Raw genomic sequence first — 20845 nt, 5'->3', positions numbered from 1 at the left:
CTTAAAAATAGATTTGCAGCTTATTTGCAGGGATTACTCCAGCTCTCTTATATTTTAAGTGTTCATCATCTCAAACACTTAGTGTTTGATCAGTGTTTAGTCATTTAAATCACTTAGGTTTATGTCTGCATTTAATAGTCTTGGCTAAATGCTGGACTCCCACATGGTCCCAGTATTCTCATTGGTGTCTGGTTGTAGAATAAAGATCTTTCTTATAGTGCATCAATAAGGATCACGTAAGTGTGTGTGAATGAGAAATGTGGTATTAATTCCTGTGTGAACTCATGATAGGACTGGTACTGTATAGATGTTAGCCATTTACCATATTTGGACCATGAATTTGGCTTGTGTATCGTGATTTGCATCAGACTGCTGCTTATACGACCACACACTTTCACTTCTGCAGAAAAAGATCCTGTTTTTTGTGACTTAACGGACAGCTTGATGTTCTTTCATACCTGTGCCCTCTTCACTTGGATAAAAAATTTCTGCATCCTAACATGACTTTCAAAATGCATTTTCCACTACTTGTGGTAAGTCTCACGGCATTATCTTTCACTGGAAGATGTGCTTTTTATTTAACTATGACAAAATTGCACACTTGCATGATCAAAGGGGCAGAAGTGTATTTAGAATTAAGTAATATTTTTAAAGTATTTTAAGCTACTTGAATGTATGATACAATATTAATTGAATGCATTGCATAACATTTGTTGCATGTAAGTTAGATGGATTCCTCAAATGACATTTTCTGAGCCATTACCAAGCAATTGAGTTGAATTGTATTCCCTTTTTTTAGGCTCTGGTGAAAATGATCATCTTCAGTCAGTTTCTTATTTATGGGTGGACTATAAACATCAAGTTTTTCCCATGTGATGCCGATGTGAACTCAGCAATCGTGGACTGCTCTGACAGACCGCTCAAATCCATCCCCCACATCAATGCTGACTCTGTGTTGTCAGTCAATTTGAGCCTGACTAAGATACAATATGTAGGTCCAAATGCTTTCACTGGTGTCCCAAACCTTAACGTACTAAAATTAATGAGTAATTGTCTACCAGGTAGGCTAAGATCTCCAGAGAACCCTTCATGCAACATGAGGATCCACCCTGATGCCTTTATAAGCCTTCGAAATCTCACATCACTGTATCTGTCGGGAAACAGCCTCGCCTCCATTCCACTGTTACCAGAAAGCCTGCAGGTGCTGGATCTACAGAACAACTGCATTGTCAGGATCACTGCCCCTCTAAACACCCCAAATCTTGAAACACTTTTGCTTTCCAAGAACTGCTTTTATGCAAACCCTTGTTACCAGTCATTTTACATTAATGAGACTGTTTTGATAAATCTGCCTAAACTAAAAGAGCTAACTTTAGGCTACAACAACTTGACAGCTGTTCCTAAGGGACTACCATCCTCGCTGAAGAAATTGGATTTAAGAGAGAATACGATCACGGAGGTCTCAGAGGGAGCATTTGCCAACCTGACTGCCCTTGAAAACCTGAATTTGGAGTGGAATTGTCAGCGTTGTGACCATGCGGCAAGGCCTTGCTTTCCATGCCCACAAAATGCATCACTTGTTTTGCATGCAAACTCATTTGATGCCAAAAACAGCTCCATCACCTTCCTAAGCTTGAGGGGAAATTCTCTTCATTCATTTCCAGAGGGCCTTTTCAGACCGCTGAAGAATTTAAAGGGATTAGACCTCTCTGACAACTTCCTGTCATATGCTATACGGAATGGCACCTTCTTTGGAGAGCTGACAAGCCTCACTTGGATCAGCCTCATCTATAACTATGAACCGCTGAAGACATTTCCGGAGTTGGTCCTGTCCTCTCATATGGAAAACATCCGTGGACTTCAAAGTCTCCTGCTGAGCGGTAATTTTTTCCACAAACTTTCAGGAGAAGGTTTTAAAGTTCTGTCCAAACTTGAACATCTGAAAAAGCTTGAGCTGAGGATGAACTTCATTAATGAATGTGACCTAAAATCTTTGAGGCATTTACCTTTTCTCATTGATGTAGATCTCTCCCAAAACATGCTTAGTTTTCTTCCATCCTGGCCAAAGCCATCGTTTAGCATAGTGGGAACGAACAACTTACAGAACCAGAACTTATCCAGTGAAGTCTCCGTACAGTATCCAGAATCCTTCCAAGACCACCCTCCTATTATAACAGACCGAGAAACAATGTCTTCAAGTGACAACTGGGAATCCTCCCAGTTGGGTGACATACAAACCCAAGAGAACAGTGGATGTCAAATTCCACCACCATGGTACTTTAAAAATGAGTTTTGTAAAAACAAGAAGACATTTGACTTGTCTCAAAATGAAATCCTGAGACTTAACGAAAAAGTATTTGTAGGTTTAGAAAATTCAGTTTGCTTAGACCTTTCTTACAACTACATGAGCCAGACATTGCGGGGAGGGGTGTTCGGAAGCATGAAGGATTTAGTATTTCTGAATATGTCTTATAATAGGCTTGATCTTTATCACTATGATGCCTTCAATGAACTCAAATCCACTCTGAAGGTATTAGATGTTAGTAACAATGACTTTCATTTCAAAATGAGAGGTATGGGCCATCGTTTTGAGTTCCTTCGTAATCTGACAAACTTGAAAGTTCTAAGCCTGGCAAACAATGAGATTGGGATGCGAATAGATCAATGGCTGATCAGCAGTTCTTTGGAATACTTCTACTTTAGTGGAAATAACCTTAACATCATGTGGGAATCTGATAACAACAAGTACACCCATTTCTTCCAAAACCTGACGGCCTTGAGATACCTTGACATCTCTAATAATCATCTGAAGTCAGTGGCTCCAGAAGTTCTGTGTAACTTTCCAATAAGCCTTGAGGCCCTTCGCATCAGCGGTAATTTGCTGAAGTATTTTCCCTGGAAAAACCTCTCAGCTCTCAGCAATTTATGTCATCTGGACCTGAGCAGAAACTTCCTGACTGATTTGGTGGATGAAGCCATACAATTTGGAGACAGTTTTTCCCTTCTGGATCTCAGTCACAATTACCTTACTGACATTCCGGAGAATTTCTTCAGTGAGGCGACATCATTGCAATATCTGTATCTCAGCCACAATCAGATCAAGGAATTAAACCATCAGCATCTTCCCGCACCTTTTAAAAGTGGAAGTGTCCTTCAGAAACTCACCCTGCATGACAACCCCTTCAAATGTGACTGTGATACATCCTGGTTTGCTGACTTCTTGCGGACTACTGCAGTGCATATTCCTCATTTGACCACTCATATACGCTGTGAATTCCCAGAATCTCAGCAGGGGCAGTGGGTGCTGTCAATGGACCAACGTTCCTGCCAGGATATATACGGTAGCTTAGCCTTCCTCATATGCTCCTTCTTTGCTGTGGCATTTACTGTCCTTCCTTTGCTGCAACATCTCTATGGCTGGGATGTGTGGTACTGCCTGCAGGTACTGTGGGCAGGACACAAAGGCTACTCGCAGCTGACTGGTAGAGACTCGTGTCATCACTATGATGCTTTTGTGGTGTTTGACACCCAAAACCAGGCTGTGAGGGATTGGGTTTACAATGAGTTGACTGACAATCTGGAGAACTGCGGCCACAGGAGATTTAGTCTCTGCTTGGAAGAAAGGGACTGGATTCCCGGACTTTCCTGTATTGACAATCTACATAATGCTGTGCACAGCAGTGTGAAGACAGTGTTTGTGCTATCCAGGAGTGGAGATGGAAGCGAGATGGTAAATGGTGTGATACGCCAGGCGTTCTTCATGGTACAGCAGAGACTTCTTGACGAAAAGGTAACTTTTCATTTTCCATATACAGTATATATATTGCGGGTGTCAGTATTTTAACCTTTGTGAGATGTTATTTTTCCACATTACTAAATAACATCTGATTTATTTATTCAAAGGTGGATGCAGCCGTATTGGTTCTGCTTGATGACATGTTCCCGAAGCTTAAGTACCTTCAGCTGAGGAAGAGGTTGTGCAGAAAGTCTGTGTTGTCGTGGCCAAGAAACCCAAGGGCCCAACTAATTTTCTGGAATCGAATGAGAATGGCGTTGTCCTCAGATAACCTCAAATTGTATGACAACAGAATGAGTGAAAGTTTTATGTGATGGCACTTTAATGGATATCTATATATTACCTATATATGTGGAATTCCATTTTGACAGCCTGACCTTCTATTGATGCTGCCAGTTATGTTTGTTTTGTACATTTCTTTATATAAGTTATGTTTAAACTTTGTATAGGCCTGTATAGTTTATTAGATTGTTCTGTTTTATGATATGAAAATAGACTATTCATTGCAGATATCAGGAGACATTATGGTGTGATGAAATCTTTTAAAAATAAAGAAGAAAAAAACAGCAACTGCCCTGATGTGGACCTCAGCTTTTCTAAATATTCCTGTGCATTTCCGTTATTACGTGTCAAAATTTTAAGCCATAAAAATGTGCTACTTTGCCTTTTAAAATGCGAGTTGTCTGCTTTTTATTTTTTTTAATTAAAGATTTTTTTTTTTTTAAATCTCTAAATGAATTAATCTGTTTGTTTTGAACTTTGACAGAGGAAGAAGTTGCAGTTGTGGGCTGCAGTTTAAATGCAATGTCAATATGAGAATATGTAAATAAACCTTGCTTAAATCCACTTGAGTTACTTTATCTCAGAAATATAAGTAGTAGTGCAGCCTCTTCTACCTGCAAAACAACCCCCCCCCCCCCCCCCCCCCCCCCCCCCCCCCCCACCCCCCAGTCTGAAATTTTCACTTCTCTTTGTTTGGATGCTGGGAGGAAATGAAACCATAGTGATGATTTATTACAAGTTACAGATCACTAAAACCTTTATCCATTGCTGTCCAAGTTCAAATAAATAAAACCAAAAAGCCACTTGTGATTTCCCAACATTTTTAGTTGTAAAACTTTTAGTATGATGGGCTCTTGTTTACCACTGTAAGGAGTAACGTGCTAGTAAACAATAACCCATTTAAGCCTAAACATGAGAACGGCAGTGACATATGGAAAATAAATCCCCACGCACACTTGGGACGTGACCGTGGTCTTCTGTCTCTATTCCAACCTTCAAACTACCGTTCCAGTTTCAATTTTGCATCATGATCTGGCAACTCTACCTGACAGATGGCTTCTCTTTTCTGAAAGTGAAACTTCTGATCGAAATTAGTAATAGTGAATAAAAAAATGACAAAGTGAACATCTGCAGTCTTCTTGTAAACCTTTCAAGTTGCACAGGACTGTGTCAGGCCATCATACTGAAGCCTTTTTTTAATCACACAAATGTAAATGTAACCAACTTCCATACGGATCTGTCTGCTCCGCATTGGGAGAATGTGTGTGTGTGTGTGTGTGTGTGTGTGTGTCTGGGGGGTGTTCTGGAGTAAAGCTCTTTTTGCTGTAAAAATCTCAAAGGGGAATTGAGAGTTCCCGAAGTGCCATAACCAACTGACAACTGTGTAGGTGTTCTGGAAAGTAAATCGTCCAATCATGCGGCCACACCGAAAAACCCAGCCGCGCACGCGCCAGCTGGGTTTTGCGCGCCCACGCGGACCCGATGGCAGGACAGGTCATAGCTGAGCCGGTGAGATCATGGAGTCTGCGCCGAGGTCGGACAGGATACGGCCGGGACTCAGCGGTGATGGAGAGGTGCCTGTCCGGTAAGCGCGAGCTGTACGCCGCGTGCACACCTGGATTCCGTGGCGTTGTGCGAGCACGTTATGGGAACAAATGAAATTGTGTGCGGTCAGTTTGCGTGACAGATTAATCATTATGTAAGGCACTAGCTCCAAGTCATGTAGCCGTGTGCATATGAGCAGGAAACTAATCCCTCATGCCGTGGTCGTAGTAGAATGATTTGGAGGGGTTTGTGTCCAGGCTGTGTGGTCACGTGCACTGCGACCCTGCTCTCCGTTTGGGAACTGTTACACACTCCGTAGTTTGTTCTTTGCTCTAGGTTTGGTGTTTGTTGAACTTCACGATACTCCGGATGATAATTTGTCATGCACATTTCTGAACCCTGCTGTTGCAGCTGGGGTGGTGACTCGACTTTTCTCTGCGGCAACAGCTGGCTGTCAACTCAGAAGTAAGTGTGGGCGGTTGTGGTACAACATGAAGTGAGACAGACATGTGATTTGCACATTCACATCTGTCCTATTTTCCGCCCCTGTTTATGATTTCACCTTGCTTTGAATGTACAACTGCGTGAAGTTGCTGCGTGGCCGCTGAACAGGACTGCTGAGTTAGAATACCTCCATCTTAATGCGAATAATCTAGGTTTAATAGTGCCATGAGATGTATGCCACTCCTTTGTTTGAAAAAGAATGTTGATACCTAACTTTAGTGTTTTATAATTACGGCTATAAATGAATAATCCCATTCTTTCATGATGCACTTAAATTATTCCTGGATTTGGTGATTCCCTTACTTCCACGGGAGGCTCAGTTTATCGTCTCAAACAATAATGGATAAGGGATTGACAGTTGTGTTATGACTGACAAGCAGACTTAACCAATCTCTCAGTTGTTTCCTGTGCAGGGACTACCAGCACCCAATCCTCTTAGATTAGAGGAGGGATTATGATTTGGATTTGCTTCTGCTATGCAGACAGTCCCCAATATCTGGTCCATTATGGGTTATGTTATGCTGGGTTATAATTCCTTTAATGTGTGTGTGTGTGTGTGTGTGTATATATATATATATATATATAAATATATAATTATTCAACTGGGAGGATTTCCCATGTATGTGTGTGTGTGCGTGTGTGTGTGTGTGTGTGTGTGTGTGTGTGTGTGTGTGTGCGTGTATGTTTGTGGCTTTCACACTGAATAGATTTTTATAGGCATTGATTTATGATAATGCTGACATTATTCATATTTTGGGTCTTGTAAGACCTCGCAGAATCTGGCCTAAATTCAAAGTGTCTATTTTTGACCTCTATTTTTAGTTGAAGCCTGAGGTATGTCTACAGCCTGGCGAAGTTTGTACTGTAGATTTGCAATTGCCCATAAGGGATTGCAGATAATGAAGACTGGTCTTCCAATTCCCAATGCAATCTCCTGAGGCCATAACAAATAGCACAGTATTTTTTTCTTTTTTTACAAACCTCAGTAGGCATTTGAATCCAAGCAGCTTTCAACAATTACATGCACTGCTGTCCATGGTGCTGAAATGGTGTCCATCTCCTCTTGCTCTATGTACAGCATCTTCTAATGTGGTGACTGAGTGTGTTTTAAACTGAGTTGGCAAACATGTAAGAGTGGCTGGCAGTATTCTGTGTTCCACCACTAATCTATAGTCTGGTCATTAAGATAGATGTTGATTTCCTGTTCTCAACACTCCCACAATCCTTAATAAAGAAGAGAGGATTACCAAGTGCTGTGCTAACTGTATGAGAAGTTCTCAGCTCCACAAACGTGCTTTTTCCCAGTTCTTCACTGCCTTAAGACTTCTCCTGTGGGGGTGTTTGTGTTAATGCAGATTGAAAGAGAGTTTACAGATAATAAAAGTTTTCCAATTCAGTTTACTTTATTTATTTATTAAACAGATTTTACAAACAGAACATGTCTCCAAAGTGCTGCACATTAAATTAGCAATATTGGAAAAAGAAATGCTGCAAAATGTTTGTGTTTCAAAATGAAAACTTCACTTCTTCATCATGATCAGATATTTTCTTTTTTCTAATCTTTTCCGGTAATTGCAGTTTGATTTGTCTCTATATTTCTCTTATTTCTTTCTCTTTAGGATCCATGATGAGCTGCTCTGTAGTGGAAATCACAAGACCTCTGGCCTATGTGTCTGAGTGCTCCATTGCCAACAGTCACTGCCATTTTTTACTAAAAATATTAAATAAGGCTCGGCCTCAAGCCCTATACAGTCAGGGATGGACAGGTGAAAACTGAATGGTTGAGACGTGGCCTTTATTCTGTTCTTCATTCTGGTTCCATAAAGGGACATGAAAATTCGCCCAACGCTTACAATTTCTTCCTCGGTGTCATATTTTGCCATCCAACAATGCCTTTAAACATAAGAGCCAAGCCCTCACACAGCAAGCTGTCTGGTGCTGCAAAGAGTGATGGCAGCACATCTCATTCACGCTTCTCAAAGTCCCCTAAACAGGGCAAAGGTAAACAGGCTATAAGTTCAGCACCAGGGTCCCGCTCTGGGCTCGAGCCAGGCTCTGTGTCAGGGGGTGTGCCTGCACCAGCATCCAAAATTGCTGGGACTCAAGGGTCAGTGTCAAGACCAGGTTCAAAAATCAAAGCTGGCACAGCAGCAGACAAAGGTTCTACTCGGGGTTCAGCAATGGCCCCGGGTGGTAAAACCCTGTCGATGGAGAACATCCAGTCTTTGAATGCTGCTTACACCACAACCAGCACCATGTATCCTAGTGAGCGGGAGACCTTGGATTCCTCTGGTGGGTACCCCAAAAGCACTATGACATTAGGCCGAAGTACCAGCCGCTCCTCCTACGCAGGCCGGACAACAACCATGGGCAGCAGCCCAAACATCACATCCTCCGGGATGCATCACATGTCAGACTCTGCTGGAGACCAAACCATGCTTTGTTCTGGGACTTCCAATCCGAGGCGTCAATCCGGAAGATTCACGCAGACACTAGATTCAGCTGGACGGGGAGATGTTTCCACCTGCGATCTTCAGGTTCAGCTGAGGGAGCTGCAGAGAGAGAATGACACCCTCCGGAGAGAGCTGGACGGAGGAAGAGATGGCAAAACAGGTCACGGCTTAAATAGTGTCAACTTCTGGAGCCCAGATGTGAAGAGAGACAAGGGAGTTAGGCGTGAGGAGGGAATGAGGACCTCTGTTGTCAAGGATCAATACAGGGTGAACCAAGAAGATTTACAGGTAGGAACGCTGACAAACGTTTCAACAAACGAAAACTAAATATTTCTTCTTCATGTTTCAGTCATCTCAGCTTGAATCACCTTAAAACCAAACGTCTCTCTTGATATGATGGGATGCGGATCGCTTCGTCAAATCACGCATCACATTCAGACATTTTGTCCCGACCTGCCCATCTCTGAACATCCTGTCCCTCTTGTGAAATCACTTCTTCTCATCTTCAAGGTTGCATTGAAAGGCTTCTGTGCAGTTAAGTTGTAACAATGTTTGCCAGGCTCCACGAGTTTCCATGGGAACGTGGCATCCACTCAAGGTGTCTGCCTGGTTCTAAAAAAGCTCACAGCTTCTCTTGAAGGAATGGTGACCAGTCTGTTCCATGCTATCTCTCCCCATCGTCCATCCCACTCCATGTGAGGTGTTATCCGTCTGTCTGCATGGCCACTGTGTGTGTCTGTTTGTCTGTGTGGTTTTTTTTTTGTAAATATTGTCCGCCTTCTGTTTCTCCACTTGCTTGTGGAAGATTTTATTTTCCTGTATGTTTCTGGTTTTTTTCTAGCTTCACCTTGAGAGGAAAATACCTGAAGTTTGCTCCGTATTTTGCTGTAATTTAGCACATTTTTCAGAAAATATTTCACACTATGCAGAAACATGTCTTGTTGAATTGGTGTACTTCTGTAATGTGAACATGCCAAAACTTCAATGATGTCTGCGCTCTCGTCGTAACCAGGCAGCCACCTCTGCATTCGTATTTATAGCGTTTTCATCTCACGTTATCATCCAGTGTGAGATGCTGTGACACCCTAGCATGCACACGCACACTTATTATTTTAAAAGCAAAAGTAAGATAAGATCAAAGTTTTAAAATAGAAGTAATTAGATGCCATTCCAGCTCATGTTTGCTTTTTATACAGCCTGATACAGAGATATGAAAAAGAGCTGAGTTTTCTGTCCCCTTCTGAACCATGCTGCATGTAGTTGTCCTTGATCACTCCCCTGCATTTTAATTTACACAATCTGTCCATTTTCTGGCAAGTTTAAAAAGTTCATGCAGAGGAGACGATAACTTTTCTTTTAGCTTTAGTCTTCGGCACGTGATTTCTTTACATTAGAATAGTTTCTTATAATAAATACTTAAGTAGTTACCAGTATTATTCAATTAAAAAAAAGATTATTTCAGTCTTTCTCTCTTTCTGCCTTAATATTTGCTGTAACCTTCTGGCTGCCCTTCAGATGCACACATTTGTGTCGTTCAGCTCCAGTAGTTGCAGTTCCTTCACATTGATTAGTTTGCCTCATTAAACTGTTACCATGATTTGCTCTCAGTCTTAATTCATAGTGTTTCTTGTAATGTTTTGAATCCATCTAGATAAAAAAAAAAAAGAGAATTCTCATTCTTTTTGTATATTGACCTTTTCCACCTATACCATTTTTTTATCTCATTATGACACAGTAGAAAAGAGTTCAGTCTGACAAGAGAACTTTGCAATTAACATAAAGAATGTCACCTCTTCTCTCAGCTGCCCTGACCGTAGTTGTCCCCCGAGCCATCTGTTTGTTTAGTGCATGTGTTGTGTGAACGTGTATGTGTACACATATTCACAGTCTTTGTTGTGTATGTTTGTGTGCTGAGGACTGTCCTCCCACTCTAACTTGATATTCAGTGCTGGCTGTTGCATTGATTATCCGTGTTCGCCCTCGTCTCCCTCCTACATCTCAAGTCTGTGTCCTTGGTGCTCCCCACCTTCTGGACAGAAGCAGAGGAATCAGAATAAATGACTAATAGCTTCCCACAGATAATGAATATCTGTGGGAATATATATATTTTTTTCTTTCTTTGGGGGGGTGGGGTGGGGGGGGGGGGGGGGGGGGGGTGGGGGGGGGTTGCTAAGGGTTTTTCATTCATTCATTTACAGTTGTGGAAAAAATTATTAGACCCCCCCCCCCCCCCCAGTTTTCCAAACAAATGAGCATTTAATTGGACTAGGCATTAAAAGTGACATGAAACTTTGCTAAACAACATAGTCTTATCATCTTTTCCTTGACTAAATGTAACAAAGTGGTCTGCTGTTAGTTAATGTCCTAAGTATAGGCTGTAAAATCATCAACAAAACAAAGTTTTCCAATTTATATGTGATCTGGTAAACTAAACTAAACTAAACTAAACTAAACTAAACTAAACTAAACTAAACTAAACTAAACTAAACTCCAGAAGCACGATGTTAAATATGTACTCTTTCGTCTTTGCCATATCATGCAAAATCAAATGTTTGTCGATCAATTTATCAGTCAGTCAGTCTTTATTTATGTACATAACATAATATGTGGTGTAGCTCAAAGTGTTCGACAAAAATAAACACATCATCTATACAAAACTGTTACATTTTGGAAACAATTCATCTCATTTGATGACATAAAAAATATATTTTAGGCCACAGAAAAGAAAGAATGCAAAATTTCAATGAAAGAAAACGTCTCCAAATGACAGTGACATGGGGATCATTTCTTTGAGTTTAAATATCAGCAGTCATTTGAAGGAAACATCACATTGTCTGTTAGAAAAGATGAAAAAATACAACCTCAAAGTTGCAAGCTGAAGGAGCATTTCGCTGGGAGAATAGGTGGAAAGTCCCCAGATTACACACTCAAAAATAGAGGTACCAGCTTGTACCTAAAAAGGTACAAATGCTTGTTGCTGGGGGTGTACTCTTTTGAGAGACATTTCTGTCCCCTTCAGTTCTGGTCTATTTTTGTACCTTATCAAGTTCAACCTCACCTTATCAAGTTATGTTTTTCACAGCATTAGGCCTGGTCCATGCCACTTAGCAATATTATCTTATCTTTAATCTAGAAATAATCTTCAAAAACTCAAAACACTGACATTGTGGGCTACAGCAAGTGTTGTGCGTCTAAACCGGTCTTAACAATACATTTCTTTTGAGGCGACTTTTTAAAAATAAAAAATAGAATCATCAAATATCAGTTGTAATATGTGGTGAAGTCGTAGGGGGGGGGGGGGGGGGGGGGTATACTGATTGCTGAAGAAAAGCTGGTAAAAGTCCCAGTATGCACCATACGCTGTAAAAAATAGTCTCGGTATGCAAAAGGATAGAATTTAAAAGTGCCGGTACTGCGTACCGCTGCATACTGGTCCACTTAAAGCACTGCTGCTTATAATAGTTTCTGTCACGACAAACATTTTTCAATGCTGTAGGTACCCTTATGGTTAAAATGGTACAAATTTGTACTTTATGTCACTTTGAACTCTTTTTCGTACTCTGAAGGTGTGCTTCTGGTCTCTTAAAGACCAGTATTGTACTTTTGAGAGAACATTTCTTTAAAATGTACCTATAGGTACAGAAATGTCCCTATCTTGTACCTCTATTTTTGAGAGTATACTGTAAAAACCAACTCCAAACTGACTGCACGAAAGTAAACGTTTGAAACTGAATGTGCAGATTCAGTTATTTTTCATTATTTTCTTTCTAATGAGATTAAAACCATTTACATAATAAAGTATTTAGAAAATGGAGCGTTTGAATGTTTACCATGTTTATGAGATCTCTCACACTCATAAAACAAGTTCCAAAATGGTCTTTTTTCTGTTATGGAAATATTGAAAAATATGATCCTTTATCCTTCAAAACTATGCTGAAAGACTGATTTATGCAGAAATACAATGCAACAAATCAAAGTCAAACAATACAACAAATCAATGTTCTTTAAAAGTGAACCAGTAGAAAAGCTGAAAGAATAAAAGTTATGGATCACAACATGCAACAAAAATAAATGCAAAACTTTAAACAGACTAAACTCATTTATGGACTTTCTCAGGAGAGGTTTAAGCCTTATCCTAAAAGCAAAGACAGAATCTGCATCTCGAACACTGAAAGGGAGCTGGTTCCACAGGAGAAGCTTCCAAATCTGCTTCTAGAAACACAAGAACTGTCATGCAGCTTCAGCCAGGACATTATTTTTACATAGAGATATTTTATATAAGATAGAGCATGATTAGTCATAAGAGTAATTTTATTTATTCCTGGATTTCATGGCAAGCCAATGAATCAAAGTCAGGACTGAGGAAAAGTGTTCTCTCCTTGCTGCAGGATTTTGGATTAAGTTTCAGGCTGATGAGAGAAGCGTTACCACAACTCCTATTTCAGGAGTCTAATCTAGAAATGACAGTAGCAAGAATTTGTTTAGTCTTTGTTCCTGAGACAGAATCTTCCTAGTTTCATTGCTCTGATGGGTCTGGTAAATCCACACTGAAACCCCTCAGATGATTTCTGTGCACATGAATAGTTACTCTGAGTATTTTGGAGATGAAAAGAAGATTGTATGTCTGTAATTTGTAAATACTCTTGGATCAAGGTTGGTTTTTGTAAGCCAACTTGATTACTGTAATGCACTTCTTACTTCTGCAAGACTTCACCATTCATACCTCTTAAAAAAAAAAAATAAAAAAAAAAAAATAAAAAAGCGAGAGCACTTTAATCCAGTTTAAACAGCTCTGTCCTGGCTTTTTCTTCTTCTTTCAGAATGTATTTGACAGTCCTTTTCACATATCTAGAAACTTCCAAATTAAGAGTAACCCAGGTGTGTCTCAAAGACTTTTTGAAACAAAAACTTCCAAGTATTAATTAAGGTCTCCTATAACAGCATGAAGAAAATGGGAGATGCAAAACTCTTTTTGTTATATCTCAAAGTTTTGGAACTAATTTAAAAGAGTAGCTTTTAAATGTTTTTATTTACTCATATTGATTTTTATCCATTTATTGTTAAATAAAGCTTGAAACAGGCTTTTTCACTTTAACGTTTAACTTGAAATGACTTTTACATGCTGGTTTTACATGTCAGTCTTGATTCTTTTCATCCTTTTCAATGTGTTCATATCTCAGTTAAATTTTTTTAAAATTATTGATCATATTTATGAAAAGAAAAACAGCGTTGATTAGTTTGTGTCAGTGCGACACAACAGTCATAATGGATCCATTCTCAAACAAACTCCATGTTATGTGATAAGAATAAAAGGTATATAATTCTGCTACATATTAAACTCAAAAGAAGCCTGGTAAATAATGTTAATTTAACAATTGGATGGTAGAGTAATTAAGGCTATTTGTTATTCAACCCAATTATCATTACCCCCCCCATCCACTTTATCTAAGTCATTACCATATGTTGATTTAAAACTCTGAGATCAGTTGTTCACCCTGCGTTGGCTTTCTTCTCTTTAAACTTCATCTTAGAGCAAATTACCACGTGATTCACCTCCTTTTTTCACGTTCTGTTCTACCTTTGTTTCTAGATAAATCCCGCCCCCTTGTGGCCAAACTGTGTAATTTCCATCCACCAACTTTATACACTGAGATGACAGCAGTTATTTACATGACAATTGGTTAATTAGTGGCATTTGTTTTTGTCTGTCTGATTTTGGTTTTGGCTTTATGTGCCTTATGTTTGTGTGTGTTTTTGCATCACTTCTATCTGCTGCAGCCAGGGGATATCAGAAGAAACAAGGTCTGTTTTATGTGCCACTGTGTATGCTGTGTCTATTCCCAAAATTCAGTTTTTGCAATTCTAATTAATATTTGATTACTGAATGAAATGCAAATTTGTCTTTGTAGCAGCTTCCGTTAACAGTTCAGGAGCTTCAGGAGGAGCTGAGAGCTCACAGGGAAACGAACAGTCGCTTGCGGCAACATCGGCAGCAGGGAAACTCCTATCGAGAACACCATATGGACTCAGACTTCAGAGGGGGTCTCAGCCCTGGCCACAGCCCCAAACAAAGTCCCAACAACCTGCATAGTCCTGCACCAAAGAACAGCCCCAGAGCTAGCCCATCCAACACATATAATCCAAGGCAACAGGAAGCTGACATAATCATTCATAGCCCTGGGTATGGCTGTACCACTGCAGTAGCCTCACAGAGACTTAGCCCTGCCAACACTCTTCAGCCCGGGTTAAGAAACAACCCAAGTCAGCCTCTTTATGGTCTAACCCAAGGTTCAGGTGTAACTCCCAGCTCAAATGCCCTTCGGCCCTGCAGCCCCTGTCAGGTGCCTGGTTGTGACGGGTTTTCCTCACCTCCTCCTCTGGATCCATCAGAAGAGAACTATTTCCGACTGCAGTCAGAGCATGAGCGGCAAGCCAAGGAGCTGTCTCTGCTGAGGAAGACCATGGAAGAGATGGAGATGAGAATTGACTCTCAGAAGCAGACGCTGGGTGCTCGGGACGAAAGCATTCAGAGGCTGTTGGAGATGCTTCAGGGTCAGGGACATGGAGGACGGGGACAGCGGACAGGCATAATAACCATGGCAGCACAGGAGGCTGAAGCCCAGCTTGAAAGCATGCATGTGAGAGAGGTGTGTTTTTCTTCCTCATATAAGTATCCTCATAGATCTCAAATAGGAGAATTATTACTTTCAGTGTTTATAATTTGTAGATATAATCTAACAGATTATTATTATTGTTACTTTGTTATAACTTTGTTGTGCCATCAAATTTTATTTATAACCTAGAGAAATATCATAACAGCAAATAATTTTTAGTACTTACCCTGATTTAGGGATTTATATTCATACACACACACACACACACACACACACACACACATATATGTATATATATATATATATATATATATATATATATATATATATATATATATATATATATATATATATATATATATATATATATATATATATATATATATATATATACATATGTATGTATGTATATTCTCCTAATGGTTAACATCTGCCTTGTTATTTGAGCATACTTGATCTGTTTTTGAGTGTATTTCTACACTTTGTGTACATTGATGCGATTATCAACATTATTATTTGGCCATGCATGTGTGTTTGTGCCAGTGTGTGCACCTGTTAGTTTGTCTGTATTATGCAGAGTGTGGGAGCAGAAAGCAGCTCAGCAGGTCTTATCAATGGGCCAGATTACCATACGGAGAGCTCTAAGCCTGTGTTCAGCCATGCAGTTTTGCTATCTCACTCTGCTTGTGTGTGTGTGTGTGTGTGTGTGTGTGTGTGTGTGTGTTTGTTCCCGGGGACGCACACGCTCATATGGCCAATGTTCACATCCCTGTGGTCTGTGCAGTGTGCTTTGCACCCATTGTACTACATATGGCATGTGAAGAGCTTGTTGCACTATCAGCTAGAATAATTATTGCAAAAGGTTGGGAATGCACTGAAAAAGCAAACCAATGCATTGTGTTATGCTTCCCTCTTTCCTGTTGCTCTGCCTTTGTAAAAAACTATCTCTGCTCTGAGTGAAGTTGCAGCACAGGTGTATCTGTATCCTCTGTCGTGAGGGCTGGCAGTAGGCTGCTCTGTGGCTCCTCACTCCTGCCTTATCTATTTTTAACTCCTAAATCTTCTTAGCCTTTAATTTCTCTACCTCTATATCTGTGTGTGTTTTTGTGTGTGTGCGCTTTCCATGTCTGTGCATGCCCCTGATATTGTTTGTGTCATCGTGTTCTTGTTTTTTTTCTGTCTCCATGTTGTTAGTCGACGTCTCTGTGTCCAGTTGGAATAAGTGTGTGTGCGCTTGTGTGTGTGTGTGAGCATGCATACACATCTGGAGCCTATCGGCTTAGTGTTTCACACGAGAACACTCCCTCTCAGGATTGCCAATGACTGATGGGATATCCACCCATGCTGGGTGTTTGGCCACTGAGGTGATTTTGTCAAAGAGGGATTCTGGGCGGTACAGCCCATGCTAATTCAGCCATTACTTTATGCGTGTGTGTGTGTGTTAGTGCATGTGTATACATGTCTGTCTGTGTGGAATATATGGGACCCAATCGTGCTTTGTGTGTTAGAGGTGAGTAACTGTTCACACACACTGTGTGCCATGCTATTTTTAAACATTTGACAACTTAGCACATGCTGCGTAAGCTTTGAAGGAGGAGGAGGTGACTGGATCTGAGTGGTGGGTCAAACGGAGAGATGGGAGAGAGGTTCTGTTTTTCTAAAGTAGAAAAAACAAGCTGTGTTTGTCTGAATATTAATGCATGATTAATGAGCAAAAACACTCTGACCTCCCTGATTGAAAAGAGAGGTGATTGTTGTTTTTCTCCACTTGCCCCCTCCCCTCGTTCTCTTCTCTCGTGAGGTGGGGTGATGTATTCTTCAATGGAGTATGTGTGTGTGTGTGTGTGTGTGTGTGTGTGTGTAAGTGAGAGAGATTCACATATGCAGTCATGTAACTATGACATGTAACCATTCACTAATAATAAGAAATATATAATTATTTAAGAACTACAGTATATGGAGCACATTAAACATAATTATTAAAGAATCCAAATATTCTAATAGTTAAACCTGAAGGTTTATTGATTCATTGATCCTTTCAATAAACAGTTCAGCTTACTTTAAGGTTGACTTTGTCATTATGTCATCTGTGGTGTTTGTTGAATTAGGTTGGACTTCCCCATAGATTTTTTTTTATGCACTAATAGAAGAACCGTGTTTCCGGTGGAGGCCTCTCATCTTTGTTTATGGCTTGTGCTTGCACTTGTCACGGTGGATGCAAGCCAGTGATGGTGTAGTTTTGCAGTTGCTTCTATTAGAGGGCCCTTCTTCTAGTTTTTCTGATTAGCTTAGACGGAAACCGGTCCAACTGCTTTTCATTACCACACCCATTGCTCTCTCTTCTAAACGACCCGGCTTGTTTACTTTGAGCCGGGATCATAAACGGTTCCATTTTTAGTTTATCTTGCCTTTTATTTTTTCTTAAAACATGATTAAGATAAGGGTTTGGTATTCTTGATGTTTGAAGAGAAACCGGGGTTTGTGTTTATTTTTGAATGGAAGAAGAGCTTAGGATACATGGCAATGCATGAACTTCCTCCCTTTGCTTGGCACTACCAGACCACGGCCATATGTAAAATCCCTTCAACCAGCTGTTTGTGTTTATGTGTGTATGTTGTGCAGGTGTGCAATATATTTGGATGCAGAACCCACTCCATCATCCCTTCACCTGTTGATATATGTTCTCAGGGAATTTTGTGTATAGTGGTGCACTCTCACTTGTGTTTCCCATCAGTTATGTCAGCTGTCAACCTGTTTTAGCATCACAGACCCAACACAGTAACACTGACACATCTTTGTCAGCCTTTTCACTTTGCTTTTTGAATGAGTGCACTTGACTGACTGACATCAGCTGAGAAGGAATGATATGGAAACCATATAAGTAGAATTTTTTTTTCTGGATTTTCTCCTGTTTACTTGTAACTGTAAATCTTTGCAGTACCAACAAAGTCCACAGAGTGTCAGTGTTTGGCTAGAGATTGACTGCTGTTGATGAAGTGCCCTGTGAACCAAACTTCTGTGTGATGAGAGAGACAAACACACCCTCACACACACCGAGAGGCATAAATCTGGGCCTAATTGACTCTCCCCAGCCACCAGGTCCCTGTAGATCCAATAATAACAGCTGCACCACTGGTCTGTTCCTGCCCAACCCTGACCTGCCGCCACAGGCGCACACACTCAGACATACACACACGGACACACATTCTCGCTGTGAGATTTTTACTTTAGCATTTGCACATTCTTACATATCACAGTACTGATATTGTCATATGGTCTCTAGGGACTCTCAGCAGAATTAGGGTTCCTATTTTCTGTGAAGACGTCTCTCTACGTGTGGGATCAGTATGTCACTCTGCCGTTAAAAAAAGAAAAGAAGGGGTCAACTTGCACTTACGGCTCCCTTTATTTCAGAGCTTGACTTGCTTGTTTTAGCAACTCCTTTCTATCTTCAATCCTTTTTCAAACACTGATGAAACTTATTTTTTGCCTTATTTTTGGGATCTTTTTCCTTTTTTTTTTTTTATAATGTTTATTTCTTCTTTGATTGTCTGTCCATTTATCTGCTCTCGCTCGCATCCACTCCTGGCTGAAATGCTATCTTTTGTGTATTGGTTATTTATTGAAAAAAAAAAAAAACTGTCCCAGATGGTGCTTTTTAGGCTTACATTCTTGATTTGCAACTTTCAACCTTTGCAGAATAATCTGCTCTCCAGTAACATTAGAGGACTACTGAAAATACCAGCAAACACACACCAATGCTCCCCACTGCCTGCTCAAACCCGAGCACAACATTGCTGCTACACTCTGTTGAACTCCAAGAATGTTTTAAAAAAGAAAAAAAAAAAATATGGCGACAACATTACAACCCTTAAATCTCCTCACGGCCTCCCAACCAACTTAATTTCTCAGAAAGACTTTGATTCGCTTCGATTTTCCATTTGTTTTGTCAAACGACTCTTTTGAGACACGGAGCTGAAAGGCCAGCACATTTTCACATTTGTGACAAGAAAGTGTTTCCTTTTTTCTTTCACTGAGAGAGAGGGGATGTGAATGTGATTGATGACAGTGTGTATGTGGAAACTGTGCATGCTCTATTTTGTGTATGGTGACTATGACACCATTGCCTTGAGGCTAAAATTGAACCTTTTGACCGTATCCTTCATTCAGGATGGTAGGACTTATTGCTATAGTGTTACGTTTGATCCAATTCATTCCATATGCTTGGTCCTCTGACACATGTGGAGCAGAAAAGACAGTCTTTGATGACATGCTCTCTTGCATGACTTAATTTCCCCCACTGAGAGACACAACAGCTTCAAGAGCTTGTTGTTGAGCTGGTGTTGATAAGGGGTTAATAAACATTCATTCACCAGAAAAATGTGCTGAAATAATGAAAGAGACAGACAGGCACAGGGTGGCATAACCACACTGAGAGTGACACTTTATTACACATTTGGCCAGCAGAAGATTAGTGCTGTGGCTGCAGAGGGAATGCCAGTCGATGGGAGGCATGCTCTGACAGCAGTAATCCCTCTTATCCACAACTGACACGGACAAGAGGATAACATACTCGTTTCCTCTCATTTTGGTGCAGAAGTGAGAAAAAAGATGAAGACATTGCCTTTGCCCACAGGTTTATTCATGGATTTTTATATTGTCTGATTGCCTAGGGCTCATATTTTGAAGGATTGAGAGTATATGCCTCCTTTAGATTAATTCCAATGTGACCTTTTGGATTTCCACACATTTTTAAGAAGGTTTTACTAACCAGAACACAGTTGCTACTTTCCCACATATGCAGCAGGCGGCCCCCCTCTTTCCTCTCTCAGTATGATGAAGGGTGAGATTTTTTCGGAGTTGTAAAAACATCTGCGTGGATGTTCCACCACCTGCGGCATGTATTGTTTCCATAAAGCACGATGAGCCTTTGCCTTCCAATAAAGAGAGAAGAGGTGGGTATGGATAGAAAGTACAGCGTTTGGCATCACTGAGGCTCTGAGGAGCCACTCCCTCGTTACCACAAGCGACCAGAGCTGCTTGGTGGTCAGCAAATCAGACTGTGGTTCTGCTGGGCGGTGTCTGGGTGTGAATAGATTTTAACTTTGTTGGTGTACACATGGCCCTCTAAGAGAAGAACATTGCTCTTTTTCTGATGCTTAAATAAACTTTAAACTATTCATAGATATATTTTTTTAAATTTACTACAACCTCTCAAACATGTGCCTACACTTAGATGTTGAAGCTTTTGCAATAAAAGATGTGTTTCCTTCATGATGAGCGTATGCTGAGACTGTGTTAAGGCAGTTCAAGTTCAGCAGCAGCCACTATCTTGTAGGGCAGAGGGTTAATGTGCCATTTTCATTAGCATTTTTCATGCACTTGAATGCGCGTGTGTGCATTACTGATAGGTTGAACGCGTGGATGCTTTTGTGTAGGCATGGCTGTAGGTCAGAGTTCCCATTAATTATTGATAGGAAAAGCTTGGCGCATGTGCCAACAGAAAGCGTTGCTAAGCAGGAGCTTTAGCATGTCAGAGACATCTGTGAGAGAGACAGAGAGCGCAAGTGGGAGTTAAGAAATAGAAAGATTCAAACTAGCTGTGAGATAGAGATTTTTAGGACTAAAAGCTGAGTGTGCCTGCTGGCTGC

At 40.5% G+C, this 20845-nt stretch overlaps 2 protein-coding genes across 2 annotated transcripts in view; both read left to right on the top strand.

Moving 5' to 3' along the window:
* Window positions 1-811: 811 nt before the first annotated feature.
* On the top strand, window positions 812-4110 carry tlr9 (toll-like receptor 9; the record flags this gene model as incomplete). Its single annotated transcript, XM_079238518.1, has 2 exons — window positions 812-3790; window positions 3904-4110. 2 exons carry the CDS (start codon window positions 812-814, stop codon window positions 4108-4110), a joined length of 3186 nt encoding a protein of 1061 aa, XP_079094644.1.
* A 3906-nt stretch (window positions 4111-8016) lies between these two features.
* The window catches only part of LOC306754921 (ERC protein 2-like), a gene marked incomplete at both ends in the record, with an annotated part of 113241 nt that continues 100412 nt past the window's right edge, over window positions 8017-20845 (top strand). Inside the window, 3 exons of the mRNA XM_079239089.1 lie at window positions 8017-8868; window positions 14359-14382; window positions 14490-15227. Of these exons, the coding sequence (XP_079095215.1) occupies window positions 8017-8868; window positions 14359-14382; window positions 14490-15227 (1614 nt within the window). The remainder of the gene's footprint in view (window positions 8869-14358; window positions 14383-14489; window positions 15228-20845) is intronic.

Source organism: Telmatherina bonti, assembly GCF_933228915.1.
Source record: "Telmatherina bonti genome assembly, chromosome: 4".
Classification (NCBI taxonomy): Eukaryota; Metazoa; Chordata; class Actinopteri; order Atheriniformes; family Telmatherinidae; genus Telmatherina; species Telmatherina bonti.
This window is presented reverse-complemented; position numbering and strand designations above follow the sequence as displayed.